The following is a 27,382-nucleotide window of genomic DNA, read 5'->3' as shown; positions in this document are numbered from 1 at the left end:
TCCCACTGTGACATTCAGTCCACATGGCTCATGGTCAGGACCCTGAGGTGGGTTGTGAAAACGGTCACCCACTCTTCTCATCCCTTTGCGTTAATACCACTGTGCAATGTGATGTTGCTGCTCCTCCTCCTATCAAAAGGTAGAATCTCTTTATCTGCCCTTTCCATCTGGGTTTGGCCAGGCAACTTCCTTTGGCCATTGGGACGGTAACAACTGTGAGGCAAGCAGAGGGTTGAACAGAGCTTGCGTATGAGGGCTGGGCCTGTTGTGCAGCTCTTGGGAACCCTGTGACCGCCACCATTTGAAGGATCTGGGATGGTCCGCCGGATAAAGTGAGACAACAGTCATGTCACCTCTCCTTGTTGCCCCAGGTGATCTTGAGCTGGCCACCAGATATGTGAATGAGGCCATCCTTGACCACCTGTCCCCAGCCGAGTCTCCAATGACCAGGGAGATCAGCTGTGCCAGACCAAGGGAACTGCCTAGAACACTCAAACCCACAAAATCATGAGATAGAACAAATGTTTATGAGTTAAGCCACTGGAGTTTTTGGGGTAGTTTGTTATGCAGTGAAAGCCATCGGACTCAGAGCCCCACAAAGGAATTGAAGAAGAAGCCAGAAAATAGGTCCCAAGGAGAATATTGTGAACCTGAGAGAGGCAGTCGAAGCAGTGGTTGAGGGGATCCTAGGAACAGAATGTCTCAGTGTGAAACCCTCCTCTGTCATTGAGTACTTGTGTGACCTTTGACAAGTTACTTAATCTCTCTTTTCTTCAGTTTTCTCACCTGTAAAGTGGGAATGATAGTAACGGCTACTTGACAGAGCTGCTGTGAAACAGAGTTAATAAACACAGAGCACTGAGAACATGACCTGGCCCACTGGATGAGGATTTTCCTGTCACTTTTACTCTAACAGACAGTCCTGACAAGGTCCCAATTGTCGAAGAGCTCTTACATGGAGGAATGGGGCTGATGAGCAGATCTCTAGTGAGGGCTGACGTGAGGCAGTGAACTGAGCCCACCATCACGAAGGGCAGAGGTCAGACCTCAGGAGAGACTTCCTGACAGCGGGCATTGCTAGACACAAAGAAGGTAACAGAGGACCTTCCAGCTACATGGCCTTCTGGGGACAGAGACACCTAGGTGGGCTGCACTGCCTCTCCATCGCCGCACCAACGTGCACACAGTAACTCCTCTTTTCAAAGTCTTTCTACCTAAGCAAATCCTCAGTTCTCTCAGAATCACCTTATGGCCTTCCTTTAGGCACCATCTCAGGATTCAGAGGGAATTCGTCCTCCACAAGAAAGGAGAAGTCATCCTTTATCCCAATCCTTAATCCCACCCACCAGTCAGGGTCTCTGAATTGCCTTCTGATTGTAATTCTATTGTGATTCAGCAGAAGGAGGGAAACAGGCACTTGTATGCCAATACGGCTGCCCAGGCTCCCAGCCAGGGCCAGGCAGGAGGGGAAAGGGGCCAACAGTCTTCCTGGGCTACAATGCCGGGCTCTGGGACTTGACTGTTTTCCCTGGCTTGACACACTGCTCTGGTCAAAGCAGATTTTTCACTGAGGATGGCCCAGCTGGGACCCTGAGAGCAGTAGGTGGGGAGAGTGACCCCTGGGCAGGCTAAAGCCTGGGATGCTAAAGTACAGTCTCCCAGCCTGTGGGCTGCAGTACACAGGTGGGCAAGAAGGAGTTACAGGCATGCAGACAGATACAGACCCCCGCCCCCCACTCACCCGTAGCTCCTGAGACAGCTGGTGGGGTGGGGGCAGCAGAGACCTGGTCAGTAACCTCTTGCTTCAAGCAGCCTGGCCAGCTCCAGAGGAGCAAGGTCAAAGACACAGCCAGGTGACCACAATGGGAAGCATAGCTCTAAGGGAAAACACCAGCACACCTGGAGCAGGAAAGGCAGCACTAACTCAGAGGGGCTCCTCTCGGAGCAGAATCGAAGTTTATATTTTTGAAATTCCAGGTGTTACCAGGAGGTAGACACAAGAATAGAATGAAGAACGAACTTACTCCCTTGCAAAGTCGGGAAATGGAGTGGGTATTGTCCTACCCACCAGGGAAGGACTAAATAGTGATGAGAGAGGGATCCCGTGAGCTAGAGCACTGGGAGGGCTGCTTCCCTCACCTTTCTCCCCATCTCCCGATGTGCACAATCTTTAACTCTGCCAAGGAGCCTGTCATCCAGTTCATCTGGTTCATTTCTGTGCCTGGTAACCACACCTGGCAAGCTGTTCCTCATCCTGGGGGGCCTGAACACGTGGTCAGCATGCCAGGAATGTTTGTTGAATGGATAAAGGAAATGGACAACAGCAGATTCCAAACAGTGTCTGTAGTCAAAAGCTTTGCTGCATGCCCCCGCCCTGCCCCCAAACACTCTTATTTTTTTTTAGAAGCAGGACTGCAAGTTCAAGAACTGTGGAATCTCTCTGGCTCAAGAAAGATCCCCCAGCAATTCTCTCTGGATTCTCCAGGCACAGAGTTGCTTTCTGAGAAAAAGGAGCATGGAGGTTGGGTCAGAGGCTCATCTAAGGACCAGAAGATCCAGCTCTGGATCAGAATGCTGCTTCTGGTGTGAGAGGAGGGTTACCTCCGAAGAGGTAATCGTCCAAGAATGGAGGGACATTGGATGGCAGGAAGAGGGCAGAAACCTAAAGTTCCCAAATGTCAACAATGGCCCAGGTTACCCTGAGAACTCCCTCCTCCCTCCCCGACCCTTTATGGCCAGGAGGACCACACACACACACACACACACACACGCGCGCGCGCGCGAGCGAGCACACACACCTGGAGCATGGTTCCAGGCTCTGAGTCTCCCTCTCAACTTTCACTTTTTGCCCAGACTACTTGCCCTTTCCAGCTCTCCAAACCAGCCTTCTCATGTGATTTACACCCTCCTGTAAGTTTTGGCTCTTCTGTGATTTCTCTGAGTGGAACAGATTGATGACCCCTATCTGAATAGAAAAATGTCCCAAAAAATTGCATACTCCATTCCAAATCTGGGCACTTCCTCCCTCACTGCATTCCATAACACGTACAAACCTTGCACCTGACTCCTGCTTGGTTTGAAGTTTTATCCTTCAGTATGCTTGATCCACACATGTGTGGGTGCCTTTCCCTGCCTGAAGTGAGCCAGCAGGACCATGACGAGGCGGCAATGGACCAGTGCACGTCCACCGAGCCCCTCTGTGTGTCAGACACTCTGCTGGGAGCTGGCTTCCAGGATAATTGCCCCGATTATTCAGGACTTGTTTAGGAGGCTTTCAGGTGGTGGTGACTGGGACCTCCCTGCAAGACTCACTCACGTGGCCCACCCCACCAAGCTCCTTTTCCTTGGCACCACCCTGCTGCCAGCTCCCCAGTCCTTATCCCCACTGCACACTGGAAGGAAAGCGCAGAAGATGCTCAAACCCTGGAGAGAGCCCACATACTTACCCTCTCCCCAGCCCTCTGTGATCATTTAATGGTTGGTTTCGTTCAAATAACTCAAGGTAATGTAAGCCGTGCTGCCCACACGGATGCTAACAGCAATATATAGATTCCCCTGCATTCTTGCAGGGAGCTCATGTAATAAAATAATGGGGGTGGAGAAGGAAATGGCCATTTACAGACCAACAGGATAATAGAGGAAGAAAAATAAGTTGGTGATGGGTGTCGGAATGTAGGAAACCACCCCTAGTGGAGGTATCAGTGGGGCTGGGGAGGTAGGAGATAGCGGAAGGATGAGAGCTCCACTTACCCTGAGAACCAACCCATTCATGCTGCAGAGGTCCTTGGCTGTTTATCCCAGAGGGCCTGGTGAGGTTCCTGAGTGGTGGCCCACCTGGCAAGCCTCCACTCACCAATGGACTTCACTCTTCCAGGGCTGGCCCTGGGTCACCCTAAGTCTGTGCCAGGATAGATATATCCCAGGTCCTCTTCACACAAAATCCCCTAATGACTTCTCTGATCTGCGTTATACCTGCCTTCCAGAACTGTTTCATAACAGAACCATCCAGGTTCTCAAAGTTCTTGTCTTTCTGAGGTATACAGAAAGCAGATTTGAGTTAATTCAAAGAGGAGATTTATGATCACTGACTCTACCAGTGGAACAAACTGCATCAAAAAGGCTAAATTCACTGGGCGCAGTGGCTCATGCCTGTAATCCCAGCACTTTAGGACGCCAAGGTGGGTGGATCACCTGAGATCAAGAGTTGAAGACCAACCTGGCCAACATGGTGAAACCCAGTCTCTACTACAAATACAAAAAAAAAAAAAAAAAAAAAAATAGCCATGGTAGTGCATGTCTGTAGTCCCAGCTACTTGGGAGGCTGAGGCAGGAGAATCACTTGAGCCCAGGAGACAGAGGTTGCAGTGAGACTGTGCCATCGCACTCCAGCCTGGATAACAAGACCAAGACTCCGCCTCAAAAAGGAAAAAAAAAAAAAAAAAAAAAAAATCCCTGGAAATATTCAGGCAGACCTGTTGCCCTCTGCTGGGGAGGGTGCGGAAGAGAGTCCAATTCCAAAGGGAATAGCAAACTAGATTCTTTCTAAATCTAGGATTTGTGGGGCTCAAATGTCCATCTGAGCTCATCCTTTAAAAAGCCTCTTGGTTCCAGGGTTAATGTCTAATGGCTTTCCCTCTCCTGACCCAATGAGAAGCGCCCAGGGAGCTGAATTCACGGTTTCCTGCTCTCTCCAAGCACGGCACCTCAGCCCTGTGTGGGCAAGGCTGTTGACCTTGATCTGCGTCCTGCCAGCTCACCAAGCACCCTGTTCACGCATCCCGGGGCAGTCTGCAGGCAGGGCCTCCCAGGCCTCTCTGCAGACTTGCATTTCTGATGGCTGCTTTGGTCAACGACTCTTTAACTTCTACTTCTTTGGAGAAGAAGAATTGGAAATAGGTAAGTCCCCAGTGCCCTATCATCTTAGGGGCTGGTTCCCCAGGGTAAGGATTGTCCAGGCACTGGGCTAATGACAAGTTTACTTTGGAAAAGTGAGACTCAAGGCTTGTGCAATTGGCTAGTAGGTAAGAACTCATTCAATCCAACCCCCTCAACATTCAGAAGACGATACTGAGGACTAGAGAGAGGAAGTGACCTACCCTAGGTCACACAGCTTGTCCAAGCTGGCCCCATACCCACATCTTCTGACTCCCAATCCAGTGGTCTTGCCAGGGTCCTGCAGAGCCCCACTGTGGCAGAAGGATTCAGGCAACCTATGTAAGCCAGCTCAGGCATAAAGCACCTAACTCAGAGCAGGGACACAGCAGTCTCTGCTCCCTAGATGAGAAGCTGACCTTACATGGAAATATTCAGAAAGACACACACAATGCATGGGGGTGAGGAGGAGGGAGGTGGGCATAATGCTTCATAATCTCTCTGTAAGCCCTGCCCAAACTCTGAGCATGCCAGCTGGGCTGCAGAATTTTTTTTTATTAATCCACACAACACACTTTTGCTTGCTTGAGACAAGCTTCTGCTGGAGTGAGGAAAGACAGGAGAGAAGGGGGATTTGGCTCGGAAGGCAGGGGCACAAGTCCTCAGTACAAAAATCTCAGGAACTCTAAGCAGTTTCTGCAGGCAGAAGAGAAATGGGCTGCGGACGAAGGGAAAAAAGAAAAAAAATGTAGGGTCACGTAAGCTGTATTGATCTTCTTCATCTTTCCTGTGCAAAAATGGCACAAAAAAGAATGAGGTCCACAGCTACAACGTCAGAAGAGCCAGCCGAGGAGAAAGTGAGGATGACAACCTATGAAGAAAGATCCATACCTGGTGACTGGGGTTCCTCAGGAAGGCTGTGAGGCAAGGCCTGTCCTGTCACACCAGGGGTGACATCTCCAGGAGGATGTCACCCTCACCTCTACCCCCACCCCACCTACTTCCTGGAACCAGAAATGGCTGCAAGTCAATGCCAGGGCCTACTGCTGAGAGGCATGGTGGACGGGGGAACCTGTGCTCTGTTACGGGCTTCTGACAGGCTCCCTGCTGGCCCCCAGAAATGTGGGGACTGGCTTCCAGCTCTCTGTCGGCTGGGCTGTGATATCTCTAGTGGGCCAGGAGGGGACCAGCTGAAAGGCTGAGTGATGCCCAAAGCCACTGTGGGGTGGGTAGGGACGTCGTCACCAACTCCCAGACCAGGACACCAGCAACAAGGCTCCCTGGAACCAGAATCTCTCAAGATCAGGAGATGGCATGGGATTTTAAAAGCTATTATAAAAGATATTTGCATAATATGCATATTTACAATTTTCCCTCTCGGGTTTTTTCTTTTTTCTTTTTTTTTTTGGAGGGGCACAAACACGAGGCTTATAATATGTGAAAGTTTCCCGTCTCCTTATTGTCTTCCTTCCCTTTCGCCAGTATGTACTTCCTCTGCTGGTGGACCACTGCCTGCCGCAGGTATCCATGTCCCTGTTGGCCACACGAGCCTCAATGCCCACCCTCGTGTGCCTGCTGACCTCGTCTCCCTTGACTCTGATCTTCCCTTTGTCCATTCTTTATCCATTCTGTACCCACCCTTCACCCTCAGAACCTTTATTAACAGATCCCAAGAGTGTTTGGTCCTGGTGTGGTAGGACACTGGGGATGCAGGCATTTTCCTCTCCTATGCTCAAGCCAGAGTCTGGGAAAGGAGATTTCTCTACCTCCCAGGGAATGCATTTCAGGTTCCCAGGTGCCTCCAGTGGAAATCCGGGTGGAATATGATAGGCAAAAGCAGACACTGGTCAGCCCAGTGCCAGTCTGAATCCCAGATTCTGCACTGATCAGTGGTAGGCTCTGAGCAGGCTTCCTTAGCTACAAAACACGGATAATAGTAATATCACTCTCATATGGCTATTGGGAGAAATAAATACGTAAAAATAATAACATTACATGGGCTCAATAGTATTAGCTGTTATTATTGCTGTCGTTGTTTTTGTTAGGGATAATGACAGTCATCTCCCATGTCAGGGTGAACCTATTTCTATTCAGTCTTCAGTGGAGTGGCAGACAGCTGTTTCTCGACCTTCCGGATAACAACCCTAAAGAGACCCAAACACAGCTATTAAATCGTCATTTCTGTCGAGGGGCAGCCTCTCTCCATCTCAAAACCAACTGTGGATGGCACTTTCCTGGGGGGAGGCTGGATAGCTGCCCCTGTGCACACTCCTGCTGTGACCCCTCAGCTCACTCCATGTGCAAGCTAATGGCCTTCACTCTCTCTCCTCTTACTAGCTTTCTCTCTTTTTTTCATAGCTTTTATTTCAACCTTTCTTTGTCTCTTTTTTTGTTGGAGATGGAGTTTTGCTCTTGTTGCCCAGGCTGGAGTGCAATGGCTCAATCTTGGCTCACTGCAACCTCCACCTGCCCGGTTCAAGCGATTCTCTTGCCTCAACCTCCCATGTAGCTGGGATTACAGGTGCCTGCCACCACTCCCAGCTAATTTTTTTGTATTTGTAGTAGAGACGGGGTTTCGCCATGTCAGCCAGGCTGGTCTCGAACTTCTGACCTTAGGAGATCCACCCACTTCGGCCTCCCAATCTTTCTCATTTTAAACATTCATTTGTTGATCACGTGCTGCTCTTACTAGAATGTCAGCTCCAGAGAAGCTGTTCTGCTCACAAATATATCTTCATTCTCCAGCATGATGCCTGTTGCGTGGTAGACACACAACATTTGTTGAATAAACAATCAAATGAATTAATGTATTTAATTTTTCCACCAAAATGATCTTTTAAGGGCCAGATGAAAGAAGCCTTCCCTGATCCTTGCCTGCTCCATCTTCTCCTCACACTTTCCTGTCCTTGACTCATGGCTGTTACGTTGTTGAGCCCAGAAATGTCTATCTCTGTGAACAAAGGCATTTCTGTTACTGGACTAAATCTCCTAAGGAAGCCAGTGGACTCTCATGAAGTCAAAGGACCTCAGCCTGAACCTAGTAATGCTACTATCATGTGAGAGTTTGAGCACAATGTTTCAATCTTCTCATATGTAGAATGGGGACCTAACATCCACCTCAAGGGATTTAGTCCCCACCCCTTTTTCTCTTTGCAGCCCCTCGTATCAACTAGGACTGGGTCATCTTCATAGTGACAGCTCCATGAATGTTTGCTGAATTAGTGAACCATCATTTTCCCTAGTTTCTTATCCAGGGCCCAAGACAGAAGCGGCAGGTCACAGGATGCTCCCAGTGATACCAGCGGATGCATCTGATATTTTTCTCCAAGGGAAAGGAAGGAGTAAATGAGAGAAGTGGTGTCTTAAGTGTCTGGAAATTCTGCCAAGAGCTTGGCACTGCAAGAACCAGGACAGTGTCACCCACGAAGGCTGTACCACTCTGAAGCAGCATCGTCTTTGGCCAAGCAGAAATAGTCCTTGGTCTGTGGCCATTTAGACCCCATCTTCCATCCACATGCCAATGTACGGGTCCTTTTATAATTATTATTATTTTAGCAAAACTCATAAATTCTGCTTTCCTGGATGAGTACTGTTTATTTAATAATCATTGTAGGAGGCAAAAAAAAATACTTTGTTTTACTCAGAACCCAATCTGACCTTTTAGCTTCGGCAAAAACACAGTATGAAAGGGAACCTCTACATGTGAAGACAAGAGACTGAATAGAAGCATCAGCAAAGCTGTTCACAAACAGCACCAAAGTTCCTCCTGGGGGCAGGTGCCAGAGAAGTAGGGCATGAGGCAGGAAATGCTCCCTATGCCCTCTTCTCTTCCCTCCCTTCATCTTTCCCTAGCCAATCTCATCTATTTTTTCTGCTTCAGCTTATGATTTTGGAAATGGCCTGTTTATCCTCTTTCTCTCTGCTAAGCTTCAGACCCATATTTCCACCTGTCTGCCAGCCACCTCAAGGACACCCAGGGTTAACTGCACACACCACAGGTCCAAAGCCAAGCTTGTTGGCTCTGTCTTCCCTCTTGACCTCCTGACAACCTGTTCCTTCTCTAAGGAACTCCAACCTCCCTACCTCTACTCATGCCAACTCCATACCTCTACTCATTTAGTCTTATAATTCCAGAGTTCCTTTTGGCTTCTTCTCCTGGGTATTGTTCCATTCTAGTCCTTTCTCTTCTGTTCCGTTGCAACTGTCCTAAGTCAAGCCTTCCTTACCTCTTACCTGGCTTAATCTTCTGATTAAGCTGACTGTCCTGTGTCCAAGGTCTCCCTTCCACATTTGCCCAGAAGACAGCTGCCAAATAAATCTTCCTAATCAATGCACCCTGGACTACCTTTAGTGGCTCCCTAAAGCCTATCAAATGAATTCCTTAGCCTATCATTTTAGGCTCTCTGCATCTCTATTAAATCTTTTGTTCCTGCTTATGTCTAGCTATTTTCCCATTTGTGCATCTTAAACACTAGCAAGCTGGCATATTAGTTAAGCTTCCCAAACACCACACCCTTTTGCAATGTACTAGGATTTCCCATTTCCACATATCAAAATCCTACTCACCATTGTTGGTCTAGCTAAAACCTCTTTTCCATGAAGCCAATCATTCTCATCAGCAGGTGTTTACTAAGTATTAATTCTGTTCTCCTGACCTTTTCAGCACATGCCCCATTCTCTCTAGTACATGCTCATGGACATACTCCAATTCCCCGTTATATTGACAACTTCGTAGGGACAAGATTTATTTCTATATCCCCCAAAATGCCTACTAATATGCCTTGCAAATTCAACTGGATGTTGAATAATGTTTGTTGAACTGAATCAAGATTTGTGCTGTTCATGGTTTTGATATCACATAGTTTAATTCTCTTAGTTTTCTTTTCTGCTTAAGTATGTGTGTCCAGAAATAAGTAAAATAAACTAATGATGCTTCTCAGCAGCTATAACCTGTAATTATGGTTAACTCTCAGTTATCCATGCCACTGGAAAAATAGCAGTGGAAAGACTCCCACATCAGAAGCATAAAAACATTATTTCCGTCAGTATTTGACATGCATTGTTTAGTTTTTAAGCAGCTGATTTGCCTTTTTAATTGTTTAGCTGATCAGTAAATATTTGCATTTACAGTCTTTCAATAACTGTCTGGGCAGTAGGGGTGGAAGGGGAGATGGAGGATTAGGCCAGTGGGAGAAATCCAGTTCAGCGTGAAGCATTTGCTTTGTACAACCTCAAAGGCAAGGTTCTGGACAATCAGAACATCACAGGCACTTGGAGTACGTCAGCAGGGCCCCATGGTCTGGCCATTTCTTTCGGATGACTGCGAAGAGCAGAGACTTCCCAGTCTCCTAAACAGCTCAGTCTGGTGTCCAGAATTTGTTTTCCTATAAAGAAGACAACAAAGTTCCACTGGGACTGATAAGGTTCTGGGATGGAGGGAGGGCTATGCTTCCAGTCCTGTTGGGATCGGAAGGGGCTGGCTGTGCCACTGGAAACCACTGGGTGCAAATCGAAGAAAATTCTGTTTGCAATTTTGCAATGATAGCTAGATAATGTAGGGGGGAAGTTCCCCTTTTCCACTTCTGAAGCAAACAAATATCACATGTGGTAGATTCGGCAGCTGCATTAGTTGGGGAAAATTGATGCACATTTCATGTGTCAGGGAGCTGAATCCCAGAGAATAGAGCCAGCCTCCCAGAAAATGGTTTCTTTATATAGTTCCATCCATTTATTGTTTGATTGGACTTTCTGTATATTAAATTCAAGCCGTTCTGCCGCTCGTGGGTATTATGATGCGTTGGCTCGGTGGGAAATAATGAAGGTGATGGGATTTTACAGCATTGCATTACAAAGGAGGCGTCCCCAGCCTCATCCATCTTTCCATCAACTAGCTTGTGTGTGAGGTGGCACTGATATTAAAACGATTTTTCTGATTCAGTTTAATGACACTCATTCGAGTCCTGACACCCAGAATATGATTACAAGAGCTAAATGCAATCTTGTCATCCAGTCCCAGTCAGCAAAGGCTCAGCTATCTTCCCCTTCCAGTCCCCATCTTCCCATACACCCATCATTTGCATTGAGCTAGGTCGAGGGAGGTGGGAGTGGGGAGAAGCTGCTTGTGTTCTGGCTCAAGAAAAGCAGGCTGGACCGAGGTTGGAGCCTGAATTTGTTCTGGAGGTTGCAGCAGCCGAGCCTTCTGGCAGAAAACTTTGGATGCCCAAAAGCATGGTGGGAACTCCTTCCTGCTTGTCACTAGAAGTTGGTTTGAGGTCAATACTGTGCATTTCTTCCAAAGAAATTTCTAGGGGCTGGTCCTTGATTCCCAGATTAAAAAAAAAAAATCTTGGACATCACTAGAGGATGAACACTTAAGATATGAATATTAGGTAGAGTATCAGCTTCCTGGAAGTGGTTGGTTGTGTGACGAGTCATCTGCCTAAGGACGGGCTGGGAGGCGAGGGGCTCAGAACTAAAAGTCTCTGCTCCTCCCCCTGATGGGAAAGAGCTCCCAGCCACAATGGAGCGTGGACAAGAGCCCTGCAATGGCCTGAGACAGGAGCTCCCTCCTGGGTCGGGGAAACAAAAATACTCAAGCAGTTACTGAGGGGGATTCTCCTGCCCCTGAGGAGGGGGAGGGCCATGCTGCCTTTTATTTACACTATCTTGAGGCAGAATAATTGCTGCTCCTCAGGAGGAATCATGGTTGTGTTTAATGGGTGATAAAGAGGGAAACCCAAACAAAACCAAACAGAGACATACAGAGAGAGATTGGGATTGATTTTGAGGGATTCCAGAAGAGACCTATGAAGTGGACACCAGCCTAGAAATCTCTTTCCAAAAATTGCAGCAATTTGAATTGCTGGATCAGAAGACAAATTCAGTGTGATACTCCTGGTGTGAAGCACCTAAAAGGCTCAAACCCTACCAGTTTGAATTAATCTTTCCCTCCTCTGCAGCCTGAAGCCCTCTGGCTTCCTCTGCTGCAGCTATCATAGCTGCTGAGTTTTAGAGTGGCCTGTCTGTTTTTGTGTCTGTGTCAACACTGTCCTCCTCATGGCAGGGAGCACTATGCCCAGCTACTTGCCAGGTGCTCAGTAAATGTTGCCCAGGTTGAAAGGAAAGTTCCATCCAGGTACAGACCTGCCTGCTTACTGCCAGCATCAGACCTACTCTGAGACGCTGATGCTACAGCTCAGGTGCTCTGGCTTGTTTGTTACATGCTGAGGTCTCAGCTGCTCCTGGCCTTGGAGCAATCCTGCAAGGCCTTGGGCTTTCTTCTTGTGAAATGCTTCTCCCAGGGGTAGAGAAGATCTTCAGGACTGTCTTTTGAGCCAGTCCCCTGTTGTGGGAGCAGGTGAGGTTTTCAGCTGGCTTGCTGGGAGCAGAACCAACAAGCACTTCCTGAGAAAGCTTCCAGATATATGCAGAATTGCTCACTTCTTCCATTGCCACCGCCATCACCTTCAGTCCTAGCCACCTTGATTTCTTGCCTGGATTATTGTGTTAGCTTCTCCCTGACAATGTATTTACTATCCAGTAGCCAGAGCAATCCTTTTAAAATGTAAGTCAGTGGCTCAAAACCCTCCAGTGACTTCCCAGGCCAAGCAGAGTAAAGACAAAGCCCTTGCGGTGGCCACGAGGACCCTACATGAGCTGCTTCCCCTGTTACCCCTCTGGCCTCATCTCCTGGTACTCTCCTGTCTCCCGCTCTTGCAGCTTGACCATTCCGACCTTTTTACTTTTTCAAGAACAGCATATCAAGGCCCCTCCTGCCAGTCGGACTTTGCCCGTTAGACTTTGCATTTGCTATTCCCTCTGCCTGGAATGCTGTTCCCCAAGCTATCCACATTCCTCCAGGTCTCTGCCCAAATATCTGAGAGGCCCTTCTTGACCTCCTTACATGAAACAGCAACTACCCCTTGCTCTGCCCAGCCTCCCTACACTCAGCACTCCCTGTCTATCATATCAGGCTTTAATTTTCTCTGCAGCCTGATATAATGTATTTATTTATTTGCTGTTGGGTGCTGTACACTAGAATGTAAGCTCCACAGAATCGGAGACCATTTTCTTCCCTGCTGTACTCCCAGTGTCTAGCAGGTGCTTAATAAACATCCGTTGAGTAAATAACTGAATAGAGAAAAACATCATGGACAGAGGGGCTTACCTGTGGCTCCCCTTCTCCTCCTCCCTGGCTCCAGCGTCTGCAGCAAAAAGTGTAGGCAAGTAGCCAAGAGCTGGATGCAAACTTCTCTTGCAAGAAAGCCCCAACCCTGCTAAGCCTAAAGTCAGAACTACAGAATGCCCTGCTTGGCCTCCCTAGCTCCACTCCGTCCATAAATATCTTGCCTGACATGACTATATAGCTAACATTTGGATAGCACTTTCATTGGTTCTCATATTGCCAGAAGATGGTTATCAAATGAGAAAACTAAAGCTAGGTAAACAAATGAACCTGTTTGAGTGAACAAATATTTATTGAGGCACACTATCTATCAGGCTCTGTGTAAGGCATGAATCATGCGTGATCTCTCGAACAGACATCTAACCATGAAGAGCTTACATCCTGGGGGAAAGACACATAAACAGCTGAAATTAACAAAATGGGGCAATGACAAGACAGATTAATGCAAGGGGTATAAGAGGAGACAAGAGAGGGTACCCAGCTCCTGGGGGTGACATGGGGCTGAGTTTGAAGGATGATGTGTATCAGCCAGACACAGAAGCAGAGCGAAGGGTAGTCTCTGGAGCACCAGAAAGAGTGTTCAAGTTCAAAGGAAGAGAACTGGGTCTCATTCAATTCATGTTGCCTGAGCCTTACGTTAGCTGATGTGCAATCACAGTACCTGTGTATTCTCAGAGCCTGCCATGCTGCCTAGAGTGTAGAAGGCACTCAATAAACATTGAACGAATGAACGATTCCTTGTTGGGATCCAGTTCTGCACCCTCTCTTAAGAATTTCAGCGCCATAATCGGTGCAGCAAACCACCGTGGTACGTGTATACCTATGTAACAAACCTGCGTATTCTGTACATGTGTCCCAGAACTTAAAGTATGATTAAAAAAAAAAAAAAAAAAGACTTTCAGAGCCAGAGGACTGTCAGATAAGAAATGTCAACAAAGAAAATATTTTTAGGTCATTTGTTCCCAGTAAGTGTCCAAAGATAAAAGTCCCCTGGGCAGGGACCCACCCCCAAGTAGGCAGGCACTCTTAGCCAGTATCCCAGGGCCAAGGTGTTTGGGCATTGGGAGGAGGGTTGATGGGCTCCGGAGGTAGTAGATAAAGGTGCAGATAAAATTTCAGGTGTTGAAGGGTTAACAAAAACAGGTCTCAGACTGGCTCTACTTCTGGCGCCGTGGAGAGGCTTACCAAGTTCCCCATTCTGTGGTGGGCCTGTATCGATTCCCAGGCTTAGTCTCCTCGCCTCTTGGAACCTCAGGCAAGCGCCTTCCAGGATTATGTTTTAAAGTGAAATGCAAATCACCTGGAGGCGGCTTCCTGCCTGGAAGAAGTAAAAATCAATCCTGTTTTCGTTAAAGTGATTTTTGGACACTGTCAAATGCTCTCTCACCTCAGAGCACAGAGTGACAGACAGGCTGCCAGTCTCGATTACATCACTGAGCCAACCAGTAGCGGTGGGCCATCTCATCAGGACTGGACACTGCTCTGAACCCTATCCTAAGATATTCAGGAGCAGCCTCATCAAAACCAGGCCTGGTGCCGGCCTCCCATGGTCCTTGTGGATGCTCGCTTACAAGGCTTCCCTCCCACATGCTCCCTGCTTTCCCAGACCCTATTGAGCTTCCCCCGTGGACTGTCTGGGCCAATCGTGATGCCAAGCAAAGTCAAACAAAATTAAGAAGGGAAGTCTGCTTTGAGAGAGCTTACGTCATAGAGTAAATTCTCAAAGTAGTTAGGTTGGTCTTATTTAATATTGGGAGTTCTATGTTATCTCTTCCCTCCGTTAACTGAGATAATTGGGGATTTATTTTATTTATAGCATCAATTATAAGGATGGAAATTAATCCTTGCATGGTGCATTTGGGAACTCAACTGTCAGGGGGCTCAAGGGAAACCTGGGCAGAGCGTAAAGGGTCTTCCCCAGTAGCACAGGAGGCTGCAAAGGAAAGCCATCCTCAAGCCCTGACAGCAGCTGGGCTGTTACTGTTCTTGTGTGCTTAAGGTATTCTGAGATATTAACTAAATGGTAATAATTGGTTCCAGGAGATCCCTCCCTGGAGGACACCTGAGTAACTCATCAACGAGGTGCAGGGAAAGCAGGCAGAGAGGGTAACCAGAGCAGGAAGAGTAAATGCCTTCACTCCCCGTATCTGCTGTCTGCCTATCAGTCGGCCCTGCTCCGCAGAGAAGCTGGAGACAGTCCCGCTCCAGACTGGAAATAGGAGCTCAGGGAAGAACCAGGGAAGGTCTGGAGAAAGGAAGAGGTAGATGTCTGCTGGGAGCTGTTGGAAGCAACTGAATCATGGCAGGATATTGGTCTTTGGTATTCCATGGCCACTTGGGACTCAAACGCCAGCATAGAGTAAGAAAAAGATGGGCTTTCTGGAAAGGTTGAACAAGGCTACAACTAACCTTGAATGTGGCCAGGACAGAAACTAGCCATGGAAGAGGGAAAGGTTTCCAGGGTCAAGTCGGCAAGACCTCCAGTAAAGACAAGAAGATCTCCACAGTACTGCGGGGCAGCCCAGGGAATAGATCAGACACCAAGCAAAGGCCACTCTCCTCGCCCCTGGGGCCTGGGCTGGGGCAGAATACACACAGCCGAGGAGGCTCAAACCTTAGATCTGCCCTCCAGAGAGGACAAGTAGGTCTAGAAAGGACTGAGAATAGTATCAGGTCAAGCAAATGGAAGAGGCACACCATTCACACTGGCTCATCCATTAAAAAGCATTTGCCAAGTGCTTGCTCTGTATAATCAAGCAACAAGCCTGGTAATGTTGCCAACTGCCAGCTCAGGTCAAAGTCAAAGTAGGCTGACCCAGCAATGAGCTACACCAGCCGGAGAGAGGGAAAGAAAAGGTTGCTTTCTCATTACTTATCTGAGTTTAAGGAAGATGCTACTAAAGGTTTCCTTTCTTGCCCATTTGATTCTCCTCCCAGAAGCTAGACATTTAAATGGAGAAGGTAAAGTAGCATGGGAAAGGTAAAAGAAACCCGTTCATTGTCAGGTGTGGGGTGAAGAAGCCCACCAGGTCCGTGTTCAGGGAAAGCATACTTCTCCCTAATGCAGGCACCCCTCCCTTCACCCTCCAGCGGAATCTACCAGTTCCCTCCCAAGAAAGTAAAAATGAGATCAAGATAGTTCACCTTGATGCTGGACTTGCCCCTTAATCGACAGGGTGAATGACAGAAGAAGTCAGTGGTTTCCCTACAGCATTAAAACATAGATTAATAGACACTAATTTCTTTTTTAAAAATATATATATTTTTTATTGTACTTTAGGTTCTGGGGTGCATGTGAAGAACATGCAGGATTGTTGCATAGGTACATATATGGCAATGTAGTTTGCTGCCTCCATCCCCCCGTCACCTATAGCTGGCATTTCTCCCCATGTTATCCCTCCGCACTATGGCAGTATTTAAATTCTTCAGAAGGAAATGTTTTCTTTTTAAAATCTCTGTGTCTGGTACAGTGCCTGGCATATAGTACTCATTAGGCTGATGCTTTCTTGACTGGCAATATGACTAGAATAGATATCACACCCTGAGGCCATACTAAAAGAGTAATAACCCTGAAGGTCTGATTTCTACCTAGGGGCCCTGATGGCATGGGAATAAGTTGAGTAACAGGGTGAAAGGAGAAAGGGCATTGGAGCAGCCAGGCTGATATCTGAAAATTAGTTCTCTCCTTATCAGCTACGTGACTATGGAAATGTATATAACCTCTCTGAGCCTCACCTTCTACATCTTTATAGGGTATAGGATTTTTCCAACCTTGCAGGGCTATTGTAAAAACTTAAAGAGATAATATATGCAAAGTTCTTAGCACACTGCCAGCATATAGTAGACAATCATATGCTGTTATACTGCTAATAAAAGGTAATGAGCAGGAGGCTATCAGCATGTCTGTTTTCCTCTCTCCATGGCTATCCTGAAGGATCTCTCTGGTGTCATGAGTCTCATCAAGGGGCATCTGAGGGCACTGGGCAGTCAGAGCCACATCAGGAGCTTGACTAGAAGTGGGAGTGAAGTGTCTGGTCACAGGTGAGGTCCCCTTCAGGAAGGGAATTTGGCCAGGGTCAGCCTAGAAGGGACAATGATGACTTCTCCTGACAGCACAAGCTCTCCAGCCCATTTTATCCCCAGAATACCCCACTGCACCAGAAAGCTCACATCTGCCACCTGAGCCAAGAGAAACAAAGTTAAATGACCAAACATTCTTACCCACTCTGGGTGAGCAGCCATTTAAAGAGTGAGTAAGTGTATGTGTTTGTGTGTGTGTGTGTGTGTGTGTGTGTGTGTGTGTTGGGAGGAAGGGGCAGTGTCAGACAGACGAGAAGCAAAGGGAATGCCCCAATCAAATGTTGCCTTCACAAATGGATGGTGACACCCTTGCTCTTCCCCTTGCTACTCCCTCCCTCTTGTGTGTGGCAGAATGACAAATGTAATCATTTTAAAAGGTCCTGTTACCTGCTCAGTCATTCCCAATAAGCATACACAGCACTATGGAAAAACCGACACTACCACCTCCAGGTTCTGGACAGGAAAAAAAAAATCAAATCACTAGGACACCACCAACCAAATTGTCAAAGACAAAATAAAAAGCTTCATGAATTCTCCATCAGCAATATAACGCTTCCTCGCCTAAGCAAATATAGACCCAGTATATGAATTGTGGAGGGATTTTGCATTAGGCTCTGTGGCTTCTCATAGCTGAGGCAGAACCCCCTAAGAAATCTATGTCTCTGTAAAATTGCCTTTATTGGTTCTAATCCAGTTAGGGTGAAGATTGTAATCTCCTTCCTGAGCCCCCTTCCTCTGATAGAAAGCTTCACATACCAGCCTCAAAAATAAGCTTCTCTGACCTCAGCTGGAGAGGAGACCTCGGAGAGATGGAATTGCTGTGACCTCGCTGAGCACCTGTCCCTCCTTATGATGATATTGCTGCTTCTGTGTCTGACCACATGATCCATCCAAACCATCTCACAGTCACTTGGGTCATCCAATCACTGACTCAGACTGAGAAAGCAAGACCGATATGGCTTTAGAAAGAAAGAATAAACCGGGTGCCTCACTTTGCTGAAAAGCCAAGTTCAGAGTCGCTTAGAGAAAGTCTGCTTGGAGCTACTGAATGCTTGAGTGTCTGTAGCAGCACAGGAGAAAAGTATGAGAAATGGGAAAATGGCCTGCAAATATACTACAAAGAAAAAATGCAGGAAGGATCCGAAAAGAGTGCTCTTGGTGTCTTCTGGTAATGGACATCTGAATCCTCCCAACTTCTCACAGTCTCCTTCCTCCCCAATCACTGCCCTGACCTTCTCGCTGAGCGGCCCCTATACACACAGATGCATATAAGAATGCAGCCATCACCTAACCCCGAGGCTTCACCTGCACACAAGGCACGGCTGAAAAAAGAACTGGTGACTTAATTTTCTTAGTTCTATAAAACACATGACCCCACCTAAAAAAGAAAACTCAATTCCCAGCAAGCTACCACCTCCAAACAGATCACTCACGGGCTTTCCCCTTCGGATACAGCAACCTCCCCTGCCCCCACCGCTCGGGTGAGGGGCTCGCTCCTCCTCTCCCCAAGGTGGCACCATCCAAGGCTTCAGGGGCCATCCGGCTGCCCTGCAACCTCTGTCCTGGTTTCATCCACCAGCGCTGACTTACCCCAGTGTGGTCATGGTGACAATGGTGTACCAAAACGAGGCGGGGATGCTCGTGAACTTGCTGGCCGAGGAGCCCTTCTCGGCATAAAACATCACAGTGGCAAAGATGATGATGGCCATGGTGAGGGAGAAGAGGAGAAAGCCCAGTTCGGAGGCACAGCTCTTCAGGGTGTAGCCCAGGATCCGCAGGCCCTGGGAGTGGCGGGAAAACTTGAAGATCCTGAAGACGCGGAAGACCCGGAGCGTGACGAAGGCGCCGGACACGTCCTCGTTGTTGGTCATGACCAGGCCGATGTAGTAGGGCATGATGGCCACCACGTCGATGATGCTCATGACGCTGCGGATGAAGCGGTAGCGGCTGGGCGCCGCGAAGAGCCGCAGGAGGTACTCCACGGTGAAGATCATGACGCACGCCGTGTCCAGGCAGAAGAAGGCCACCGAGTAGCGCTCCCCGCACGGCAGCTCCTTGCTGCCCGGGACCGTGCCGCACGGCACCGTCTCCACCACGTTGGTGATGACCGAGACGGCGATGAAGAAACCAGTCACGTAGTAGAAGACCAGGGCCAGCGTGCTGGTGTGGGGGTTCTCGAAGGCGCGCCACATGGTCTGGCGGAAGCTGAGCGAGGGCATGGACTCCTGGTTGTTCTCCGAGTCGTTGTCGTCCATGAGCCGCTCGGCGTTCTCCCGCTTACGGTCCTTGTACTCCTCGTAGCAGCAGTCCCCGATGATCTCGGGCAGGATGCCGTAGAAGGCCAGCTCGTCGTCGTAGGCGGAGATGCACTCGTAGCGCGGGTAGTGCAGCTTCCCCGTGCGGTAGAAGTTGAGCACGCAGCGGAACACCTCGGGGTCCCGGTCGAAGAAGTACTCCTTGGTGTCCTCGTTGAAGAAGAACTCCTTCTCCGTGCTGCCCAGCAGGGTGTCCGGGTAGCGCTCCAGCGTGGTCCTCCAGGTCTGGAACCTCCGCCCACTCACGTTGAGGACGATCAGCTCATCCTGCCGCTTGTTCTTGTCGGCCGGGGCCAGGGGCATGGGGCAGTTGGCCACCGGCATCCACCCGATGGCCGCAGCCCGGGCGAAGGGCAGCCAGGCCGCAACTCCGGCCGCCATAGTGACTCCAGCTCTTGGGCCGGCAGCCGCGCGGACACCGTGCACACCAGCTTGGAGTTAGTTCAGCAAACTCTGGGGGACAGGAGGGGAGAGAGAGAAGGGGTGAGTCCATATCGACCGGCAGGTAAGAAATAGGACACAGGAAAGGATCACTGGTGAGTGAAACGGCAAAAGTCTCCAGGGCAAATGAATAAAACTGAAATCCCCACCACAGAGAGGGGGCTTGATTCTTTGCTATCCAGACTCTGGGAGAACACCTAGCTCCTGGAGCTCAGCAGGGTAGGATCGCCAGATGTTGCTGACTGCCTGACAAATCGTCAAGTTCCAAGAGGGCTCAGGAGTATTTGGAGGGAAGGCCTCTTTAGCAGGAAGATCTAGCAAGAGGTGAGTAATAATCAGCTCTGAAAGGTTACCAATTTAAATTGGGAGAGGGCAAATGAGTTCTCATTAAATGAATTTAAAAGTGGGATAAACATGCTGATTTTTATTTCACTCTTTCACCCACTGGGGTAATCAGGAATGGGGTGTAGATGAGGGAGATCAAGTAAACAATTCTTTCCACTTCTCCCTAGTGAGGAGGAGGCTGGGGCTGCCCAAGTCCAGAAAATTCTCTGAGATGGCAAGTGACCACCGGGTTTGTTGAGGTTCTGTCCCCAACCCCCATGGAGAAGTCTCTCCGTCGCAAAGTCCTGAGTGTCCTTACTCTGCAGGACATTCAGCCCCGACTCCTTGCCCTAGCAACCTAGTATCCAATTTCGCCCCTCAGAGCCATGATGGAAAGACGGGGGAAAGCTGGTGAAGCCAGGCAGGGTCTCTTTCCCCACGCTGTGAAGGGTGTCTTGGCTTCCTGGTTCACCTGACTTGCATGCGTTCTCTCTCTCCCTCCCTAGAGGAAGCTGATCCACGCTCACTGCCATCCCTAGATTCCTTGCCTCCCGTCTCCATCTGCCCACCATCCATAGCTCCCTCAGGTTACATAACAACACTCCTTCCCATGCCAGCCTCTCTCACCTGGCCCCCACTCCACCCTCGAAGATTTTTCCAGAGCCAGGCCACCTTGTCCCTTTACCTCTCTAAACCACACTGCATAAGCACTTCCCCATTACCTGTGTGGACGGACGGAGCAACAGCATGGGGAATTATATTTGGCTTTGGGAAGCAGATTTACCTTCCCAAATCTGGCTTTTTAAAGATGATAGTGAAATCACTCTGCAGTCCCCAAATGTATACCATCTGTGGGAAGGCATGTGGTGACACAGAAACACACGTAACAGAATGGGAAATTGTTTGGGGTTGACACACTCATCTCCACTAATCCTAAACTGATCACACAGAACAAATCCTAACTCAGAATGATTTGGGCCCTCTGGAATTCAGCTGCTGTGATTCTATGTTTAAATAAATGAGGAAGGAGTGAGTCTTGGAAATTTTTTTTTTCTGTTACACGAAGACTTGTAATGGGAGTTGATCTTCACCTCTCCCTGCAAACCTGCTTCACCTTCTCCTGACTCCCAGCTCTTCCAGGTTTTTCGGACCTCTACCTCCCTCAAACTCCTGAGCTGCCACTGGACTTTTCTGCTCGGATGCCTCTGAAGTGGACAGGTTTAAACAGAACCTGCCTCCTTGTAAAAAGCTGCTGTTTGCCTTTTCTTCATGGCGTCCCTAACCGCAGGGCTGTCACCTCAACCATATTTCTCTAAAGAGTTGCCAAATAATAGGCAATAGTTCTTACCGCCGTCATGAAGGCCCAGCTTCGCTGAGACCTCCTTCCCGCTGGCCTGCTTGTTTCTCAGTCTCACACCACACCCGGTTTCTCCTGTTCCCCTAAAATCTATTCTGCTCAGTGTTATCCCCCTAATTCGGATTGTATTTTACCCCACGAACTGCAAAAAAAAAAAGTCCAAACTCCTTGGCTTCATATTCCAGCATTTTCACAAATAGATCCTAGCTTCATATCCAGCCTAACGGCCCAGGCACCTATCCTAGCCTCGAATAAGACCAAGACTTGTTCATGGACAGATCCTGGGGATGTCTGTCTCTGGACCACTCCTCCCTCTCATGAGCATATCCTTCCCCTGGACCCCTCCTATTCGAATTATACCTATTCACCACCCTCTCTGTGATGCCTCCTTCTCCCCTCACTATGAGATTCTCTTCCCCTTTTGGGCTTCTGACTTCTAAAGACTCGTTGTTTGCTCTCCTCCCTAGCACCTATCACCCTGCAACCATTACACATACTTTATACACATCTTATTAATAATAATGGCTAACAATAATTGAGCACTTACTCTATGCAAGGCATTACACTAACTGTCTCCCATGGATTATCTCATTTAATCCCCACAGCAATCCTAGGAAGAAGAGTCAATTGTGTCCCCCATTACGTAGATAAGGAAAGCTAAAGCTTACTGAGACGTAGCAGTCTGACAACCCCAAAGCGGCAGAGCAGGGATCCACCTCAAGCAGTGTGCTGAGTGCTGCCGGTGTGCCAGGCACAGTACCACACACTTACATGGAGCATCTCAAGCGATCCCACCAACAACCCTGTGGGCTAGACAGCACTGTAGGCCATGTTTTGCCTACAAAAGAAAGATGAAGCATAGGAGTTGTAATAATTGTCTACAAGATGGAATAAGTCGGCAGAGCCATTAAACCCAGGCAGTTGCAATGTGGAGTTCAAGAGTACAGCCAGACCACTCCCCGGCTTTCTCTATCCGACACTAAGCTCTTTCAGCGCAAAGGCCAGGACTTTTATATCACAACCCAGGAGGCAGCACAGGGCACTGCATCAGTGGGTGCTTGAGCTGGGGTGGGGCCTCTGGTTTTACAGGTGCCATTTGCTTCCCATCAATTTTATGCCTTGCTAATATATTTTAGGGGCTGCCAAGGGTGGGCATTCTCTCTCCAAACAGACAGTAAAATCTGAAGACAGATCTGAATCAAAAGAATCCAATTTAAGTACCTGCCCCTGACTCGGTTGAGTTTTCTAAAGGAGCCAATCTCTGCCTCAGTTTCCCCATCTGCGTGCTAAAGGGAATTTTCACAGGTGCCTTCGCTCCCTAATAAGGGGAGGTTGAGTCAGATGCTGCAGAAGATAACAGGAATGACAATGACATTTCCCGTAAGTGTCAACACTCAGAGAACAGAAAAACAGCACAGGCCTGATGAGCTCCTGATTACTGGAACTGAGGAACTGAGGAAAGCATGGAGGTCGTTTCACAAATGGCAGTGGGTAATCCACATGCCACTGCAGAAGAGATAGAAGAGTCAGGAACACATCCTGCATTGTATTTCTTTCTAGAAGAAATTTACCCTTCTAACTATACTTTCTTTAGGATTAGGAGACTTTGTAGTTCCTCAGCATGCACTTAGCTAGGATTTAACTCTAAGGGGCAAGGGGTGTTTGCGAAGAAAGTCTGCGGGTTCAACTCTGTTCACAGGTGATTCCAATGCAGAGTTGGTTAACATTTATTGAGCACGGACAATGCTCTGGACACTGTCCGAGGCACTTTTACACACAACATTTCATTTATTCCCACTAAAATCTGACGATATAGGCATTTCTGCCCAAAGGTTGCAGGTAAGGAGAAGGAAGCTCAGAAGCCTCCTTCAAAGTGGCTGAGTTCTGTGTATATAGGAGCTAACGAGTTTCAAATAGAGCATTGATCACCTCACTGCCAAACAGCTTTCCTGATCTAGGTGCTGCCCAATACTGATGCTCCTGACAGAAGACAGCAAGATGCAGAGACTCCTTTCCCTGTCTTCCCCAGGCAGCAATGAGCAAGGGCTCATGAGGCCTTGCAATTCCAGTTTAAATCCCATCCTCAACTTGTGAAAGCAAGCAACAGTCACTCTCTGGGCCTCACAGTCCTCTGTAAAATGAGAAGAATTGGACAAGAATGTGACAAAAGACCCATTGGCTCAAATGATCCCTGATTCCACTGGATCCAGGACATCACGTCTATAGCTTAGGTCTCATTGGGACCTCTTAATGACAGTCACCCATGCAAAGAAGGAATTAGAGCATCTAGGCTTATTGCTGTGAGGATGGAGTTAGCCTGAGCCTCAGTGTAGCAAAGGAGTTCTGGGAATTCCTGCTGATGCTGGTGCTCAGCTCAGGGCACACAACCTGTGTCACTTGGAGCCCAGGGCAATCCAAGACCTGGTCCACCCACAGAACCCCTGGCCACCTTCCTAGAAAGTAAAGGAGACCAAGCTCCCAGACTCTGAGCCCTGGACCTTTGACTCTTAACATCTTGTTTTATCCCAGAATGAAGCTCAGAGAGGCAGAATCTTGAAGGGATTCAAGAAGCAAAGAGTAAGAGACCACAGAATCAGAGGCACCCTGTGGAACCCTGTGTGGTCAGACACACAGCTCTGCCCCGAGAGGGTGATGTCCTTCCCCTTTCATTCTCCTAGTCCTGCTCTACCCCGATTCCCAAGCTTCAATGACATGTACCTGCCCCTGCCAAGCTGAGTCCCATCACCTTACCCCTCTCTACCCTAAGCCAATCTTCTCTCCTCCAAGGACCACAAGTGTTTTACAAACTGCTTTCAGATGAATAACTGAGAGCTCAGGAGAAGGAAAAATTAACCCCTCCCTATCTTGGGACCATAAAAGCTTCTGGTCCCAAAGCCAGACCTTTACCCCACGCGTGAATACAGGGCAATCTTCCTAAAGAAGGCCAAGCAAGCCCCAGGCTGTCTCCAGAGGCTCAGCCCCTGTCCCCCTGGTAGAAATATACCAAAAAAGGAGCAATTACCCCATTGTTACTTTCTCTGTGTGTGGGGATAGGGGAATGGAAGGGGAAGACAAGTATCCCATCAGATGCGATACCCAAGGCCATACTGGCTGTACCCACCCCACAGCCCTGCAGGCATGACCCACTCAAACAGGCCTTCTCCATGGCTCATACAGCAGCGCTCAGCCCCTGACAGGAGCCAACACCTTCCGGAGCTGGCCTGGGTATGAATTCCTGCAACAGGCACAACAGTGCGGCCCCATTTCCAGCCAATGGCACTGCACATGCCTCAAATGCCAAGGTTTTACTAGGACGTGGACGCCTTACAAATGAAAAATCTGAAGCTATTTTTGTTTTTGGCAGAAGAGTTTGACAGTGGGAAAGATAGGGGGTTGGGGGAGGCTGGAAAAGAGACATTCAGAACAGGTAAGCTCTGAAATGAAAAAGGTGACAAATCCTGGCAAAGGGAAACATTTTCCCCTGCTCTAAAAAGTCAGCTACTCCATTAAACAGTTTCTGTTTTGGAGGTAAAAGGCCAAAAGTGGGCAGAATGACCAGACAGCCTGTTCTGGGGTTTGACACCTAGCTGAGCAAAGGCATTAGGCAGGAAAAAAAAAAAAAAAAAAAAAGTCATGACACCAAGGTCTGTCCTTCAATAACCTCAGTGGAGAGCCTCTGGAAACTTACTTTCCACAATCTCACATCCCTTAGCCTAGAATGGGGCTGGTCTGGGGGCAGGGGAAAGTGCCTATGACCCAGAGGGCTTCTCCTATGTTCAGAGGATTTTGGTAGGCAGGCATGAAAGGTGAACCAAGCTGGGGATCCTTGGGGCACAGGCTTGGGGCACAGGCTTGGGGCACACGCACAGATCCTCTTCTCCAACAGTGCCACTCCTAGGCTAGCCAGGGCACCTTCCTGAACTGCTTTTCTCCAGCCTCCTCAAGAGCAAAAGGGAATAAGCTACTAACCTCTTTCTCTGGGGGGTGGGGGGTCGAGGGGGGGAAGGCTAGGGAGGCGGGTCCCTTGTATCCTTGCATTGTGTTGCATTCAAGCAGATACAAGGAAAAAATAAACACATCAATTCCCTTCCTGTGTGCCAACAGGTCCACATGGGGAAATGTATACATGCTTTGCATTGAATTCGTGCACACCCAGGAGCTCTGTCTACAGACAGTAAACATACAGGCTCCCTCGAAGTAAAGTAAACAAGGCATACATTTATCCATCACGTACATCCATGCAAAATACAGCAACGCATGCCTGGTCTTACAAACAGATCACATTGTGCCTAGGACCCCGAGAAAGTTTAGAAGCTCTCTCTTAAGAAATACACGGACCCTTTTTCTTGCAGTGCGATATCAGGTCTGGAACCTCAGCCTGTTGCTGACATATCAGAGCTGCCTGGGATAAAAGCAGAACATCTTGGACCAGATTTGAATGTCAACACGAAGCAAGCGCAGGAATTTAGTTGAGTTCAGGTAACTTCTCTGCCCAGTCCCTTCCCGTCCCCCACCTCCAGTGTAAACACCTCGCAAAGTGAGTCTTTCGATCCCCCTGCCCGGGGCCGCGACGGCCCTTGGCGTCAGGAAGCGATCTTTCCCAGAGCTCGCGGGGTGGAAGCGGCTTCGGGCAGGACCAGATCCAGATGGACTGGCCCCCAGCCTCTAGTAGACACACCGCCGGCTCGCCCGGCTGGAGAACTTTGCGAAGCGCCCCAAAACGCTCCCGGTTTCCACTTTCAGCCATTTCTCTCCTTCTTCCCTCACCAAGAGCGGGGACGGAGCAAGCCTTCGCCACCTGTCTCTGGCACTCGCCAAGGGAAGACAGGCCAATGGAAAGAGGGCAGAGGTTCACACCCCACCCCCGAACCCCAGCGCCTCGTTGCCCGGAGGTGGCTCCACAGCCCGAGGGAACCGACGCCCCCGGGCCGGCTGCCTGCTCCCCCACGGCACGGGCTCCACCCCCAATCCTTCCGGCGCCCCAGCGCCCACCCACCCGGGCGCGGGAGTGGGAGGGTGCCGCGTGGGCAGCTGGAGCAACAGGCGTGGGAGCAGCGCTCCTCTCACTTCCTGGCTCCAGAAGGCTCGGTCGCGTCCCTCTTACCTTCAGCGAAGCCAGCCCGGGCCCCGCGCCCGGCGCCCCGCGCGCGCGAGGAAGCTGCGGCCGGGAGCCGGGGGCCGCGGAGGCGCCGAGCGCTCAGCAGCGCGGGGAAGCGCCCAGCAGCCGCGGCTGGCGCGGCTCCTCCTCGCCAGCGAAGTCTCGCTCGCTGCCTCCCTCGCTTGGTCGGTTCGTGCGTCCGTCCGTCCGTGGGGCCCTCCCTCCCCCGCCGCCACTGCCGCCGCCGCCGCCGCTGCCGCTCCAGCCCCGGCTCGGCAGCGCGTCCCCTCCGCGCCTCGCTGCTCCGATCGCGGGCTCGCGGGCTCCCTCGCTCGCTCCCTGCCCCCGCCGCTGCCGGCGCCGCGCGGAGCGGAACCCGGCCGGCCAAGGGCTGCCTCTCCCGAGGTCCCTCTCCCGAGGGGGGAGGCGGTGGGGGCGCGGCGCGGGCGGGGCGGGGAGGAGAGGAGAGTCCGGGGGAGGCGGCAAGGCTGCGCCCTCGGCTCCCTTCCGATCCCCGCGGGCCCAGCGGCCCCAGGCCCGGCCGGAGAGCGCCGAGCCGCCAGGCAGCGGAGGGAGAGAGGAGGAGGACCCGGAGTCTCGCCGCGGGAGGGTGCCCAGGGCGAGGGCGTGCGAGGGGGAGTGACTCCGCGCGCGAGGGTGTGTATGAGTGTGAGTGCGTGTGTGTGTGTGTGTGTGTGTGTGTGTGGAGA

The 27,382-nt window shown here is 49.6% G+C and overlaps 1 protein-coding gene across 3 annotated transcripts in view; it reads right to left on the bottom strand.

Annotated features, from left to right (window-relative positions):
- The window catches only part of KCND3 (potassium voltage-gated channel subfamily D member 3), a 224,054-nt gene extending 197,211 nt beyond the window's left edge, over positions 1–26,843 (bottom strand). For 2 of the 3 annotated variants that reach the window (XM_017524320.2, XM_017524321.2), the window contains exons 1-2: positions 26,679–26,843; positions 18,728–19,905 (exon numbers count right to left, since the gene is read on the bottom strand). In XM_017524320.2, the coding sequence (XP_017379809.1) occupies positions 18,728–19,833 (1,106 nt within the window). In that variant the 5' untranslated portion in view covers positions 19,834–19,905; positions 26,679–26,843. The remainder of the gene's footprint in view (positions 1–18,727; positions 19,906–26,678) is intronic. The other variant, XM_017524322.2, reaches the window with a different exon arrangement.
- Positions 26,844–27,382: the final 539 nt, after the last annotated feature.

This window comes from Cebus imitator, unplaced genomic scaffold (genome assembly GCF_001604975.1).
Source record: "Cebus imitator isolate Cc_AM_T3 unplaced genomic scaffold, Cebus_imitator-1.0 Scaffold32, whole genome shotgun sequence".
In the NCBI taxonomy this organism is placed as follows: domain Eukaryota; kingdom Metazoa; phylum Chordata; class Mammalia; order Primates; family Cebidae; genus Cebus; species Cebus imitator.
Note: the sequence above shows the minus strand (reverse complement) of the source record. Positions and strands in the feature narration are given on the sequence as shown.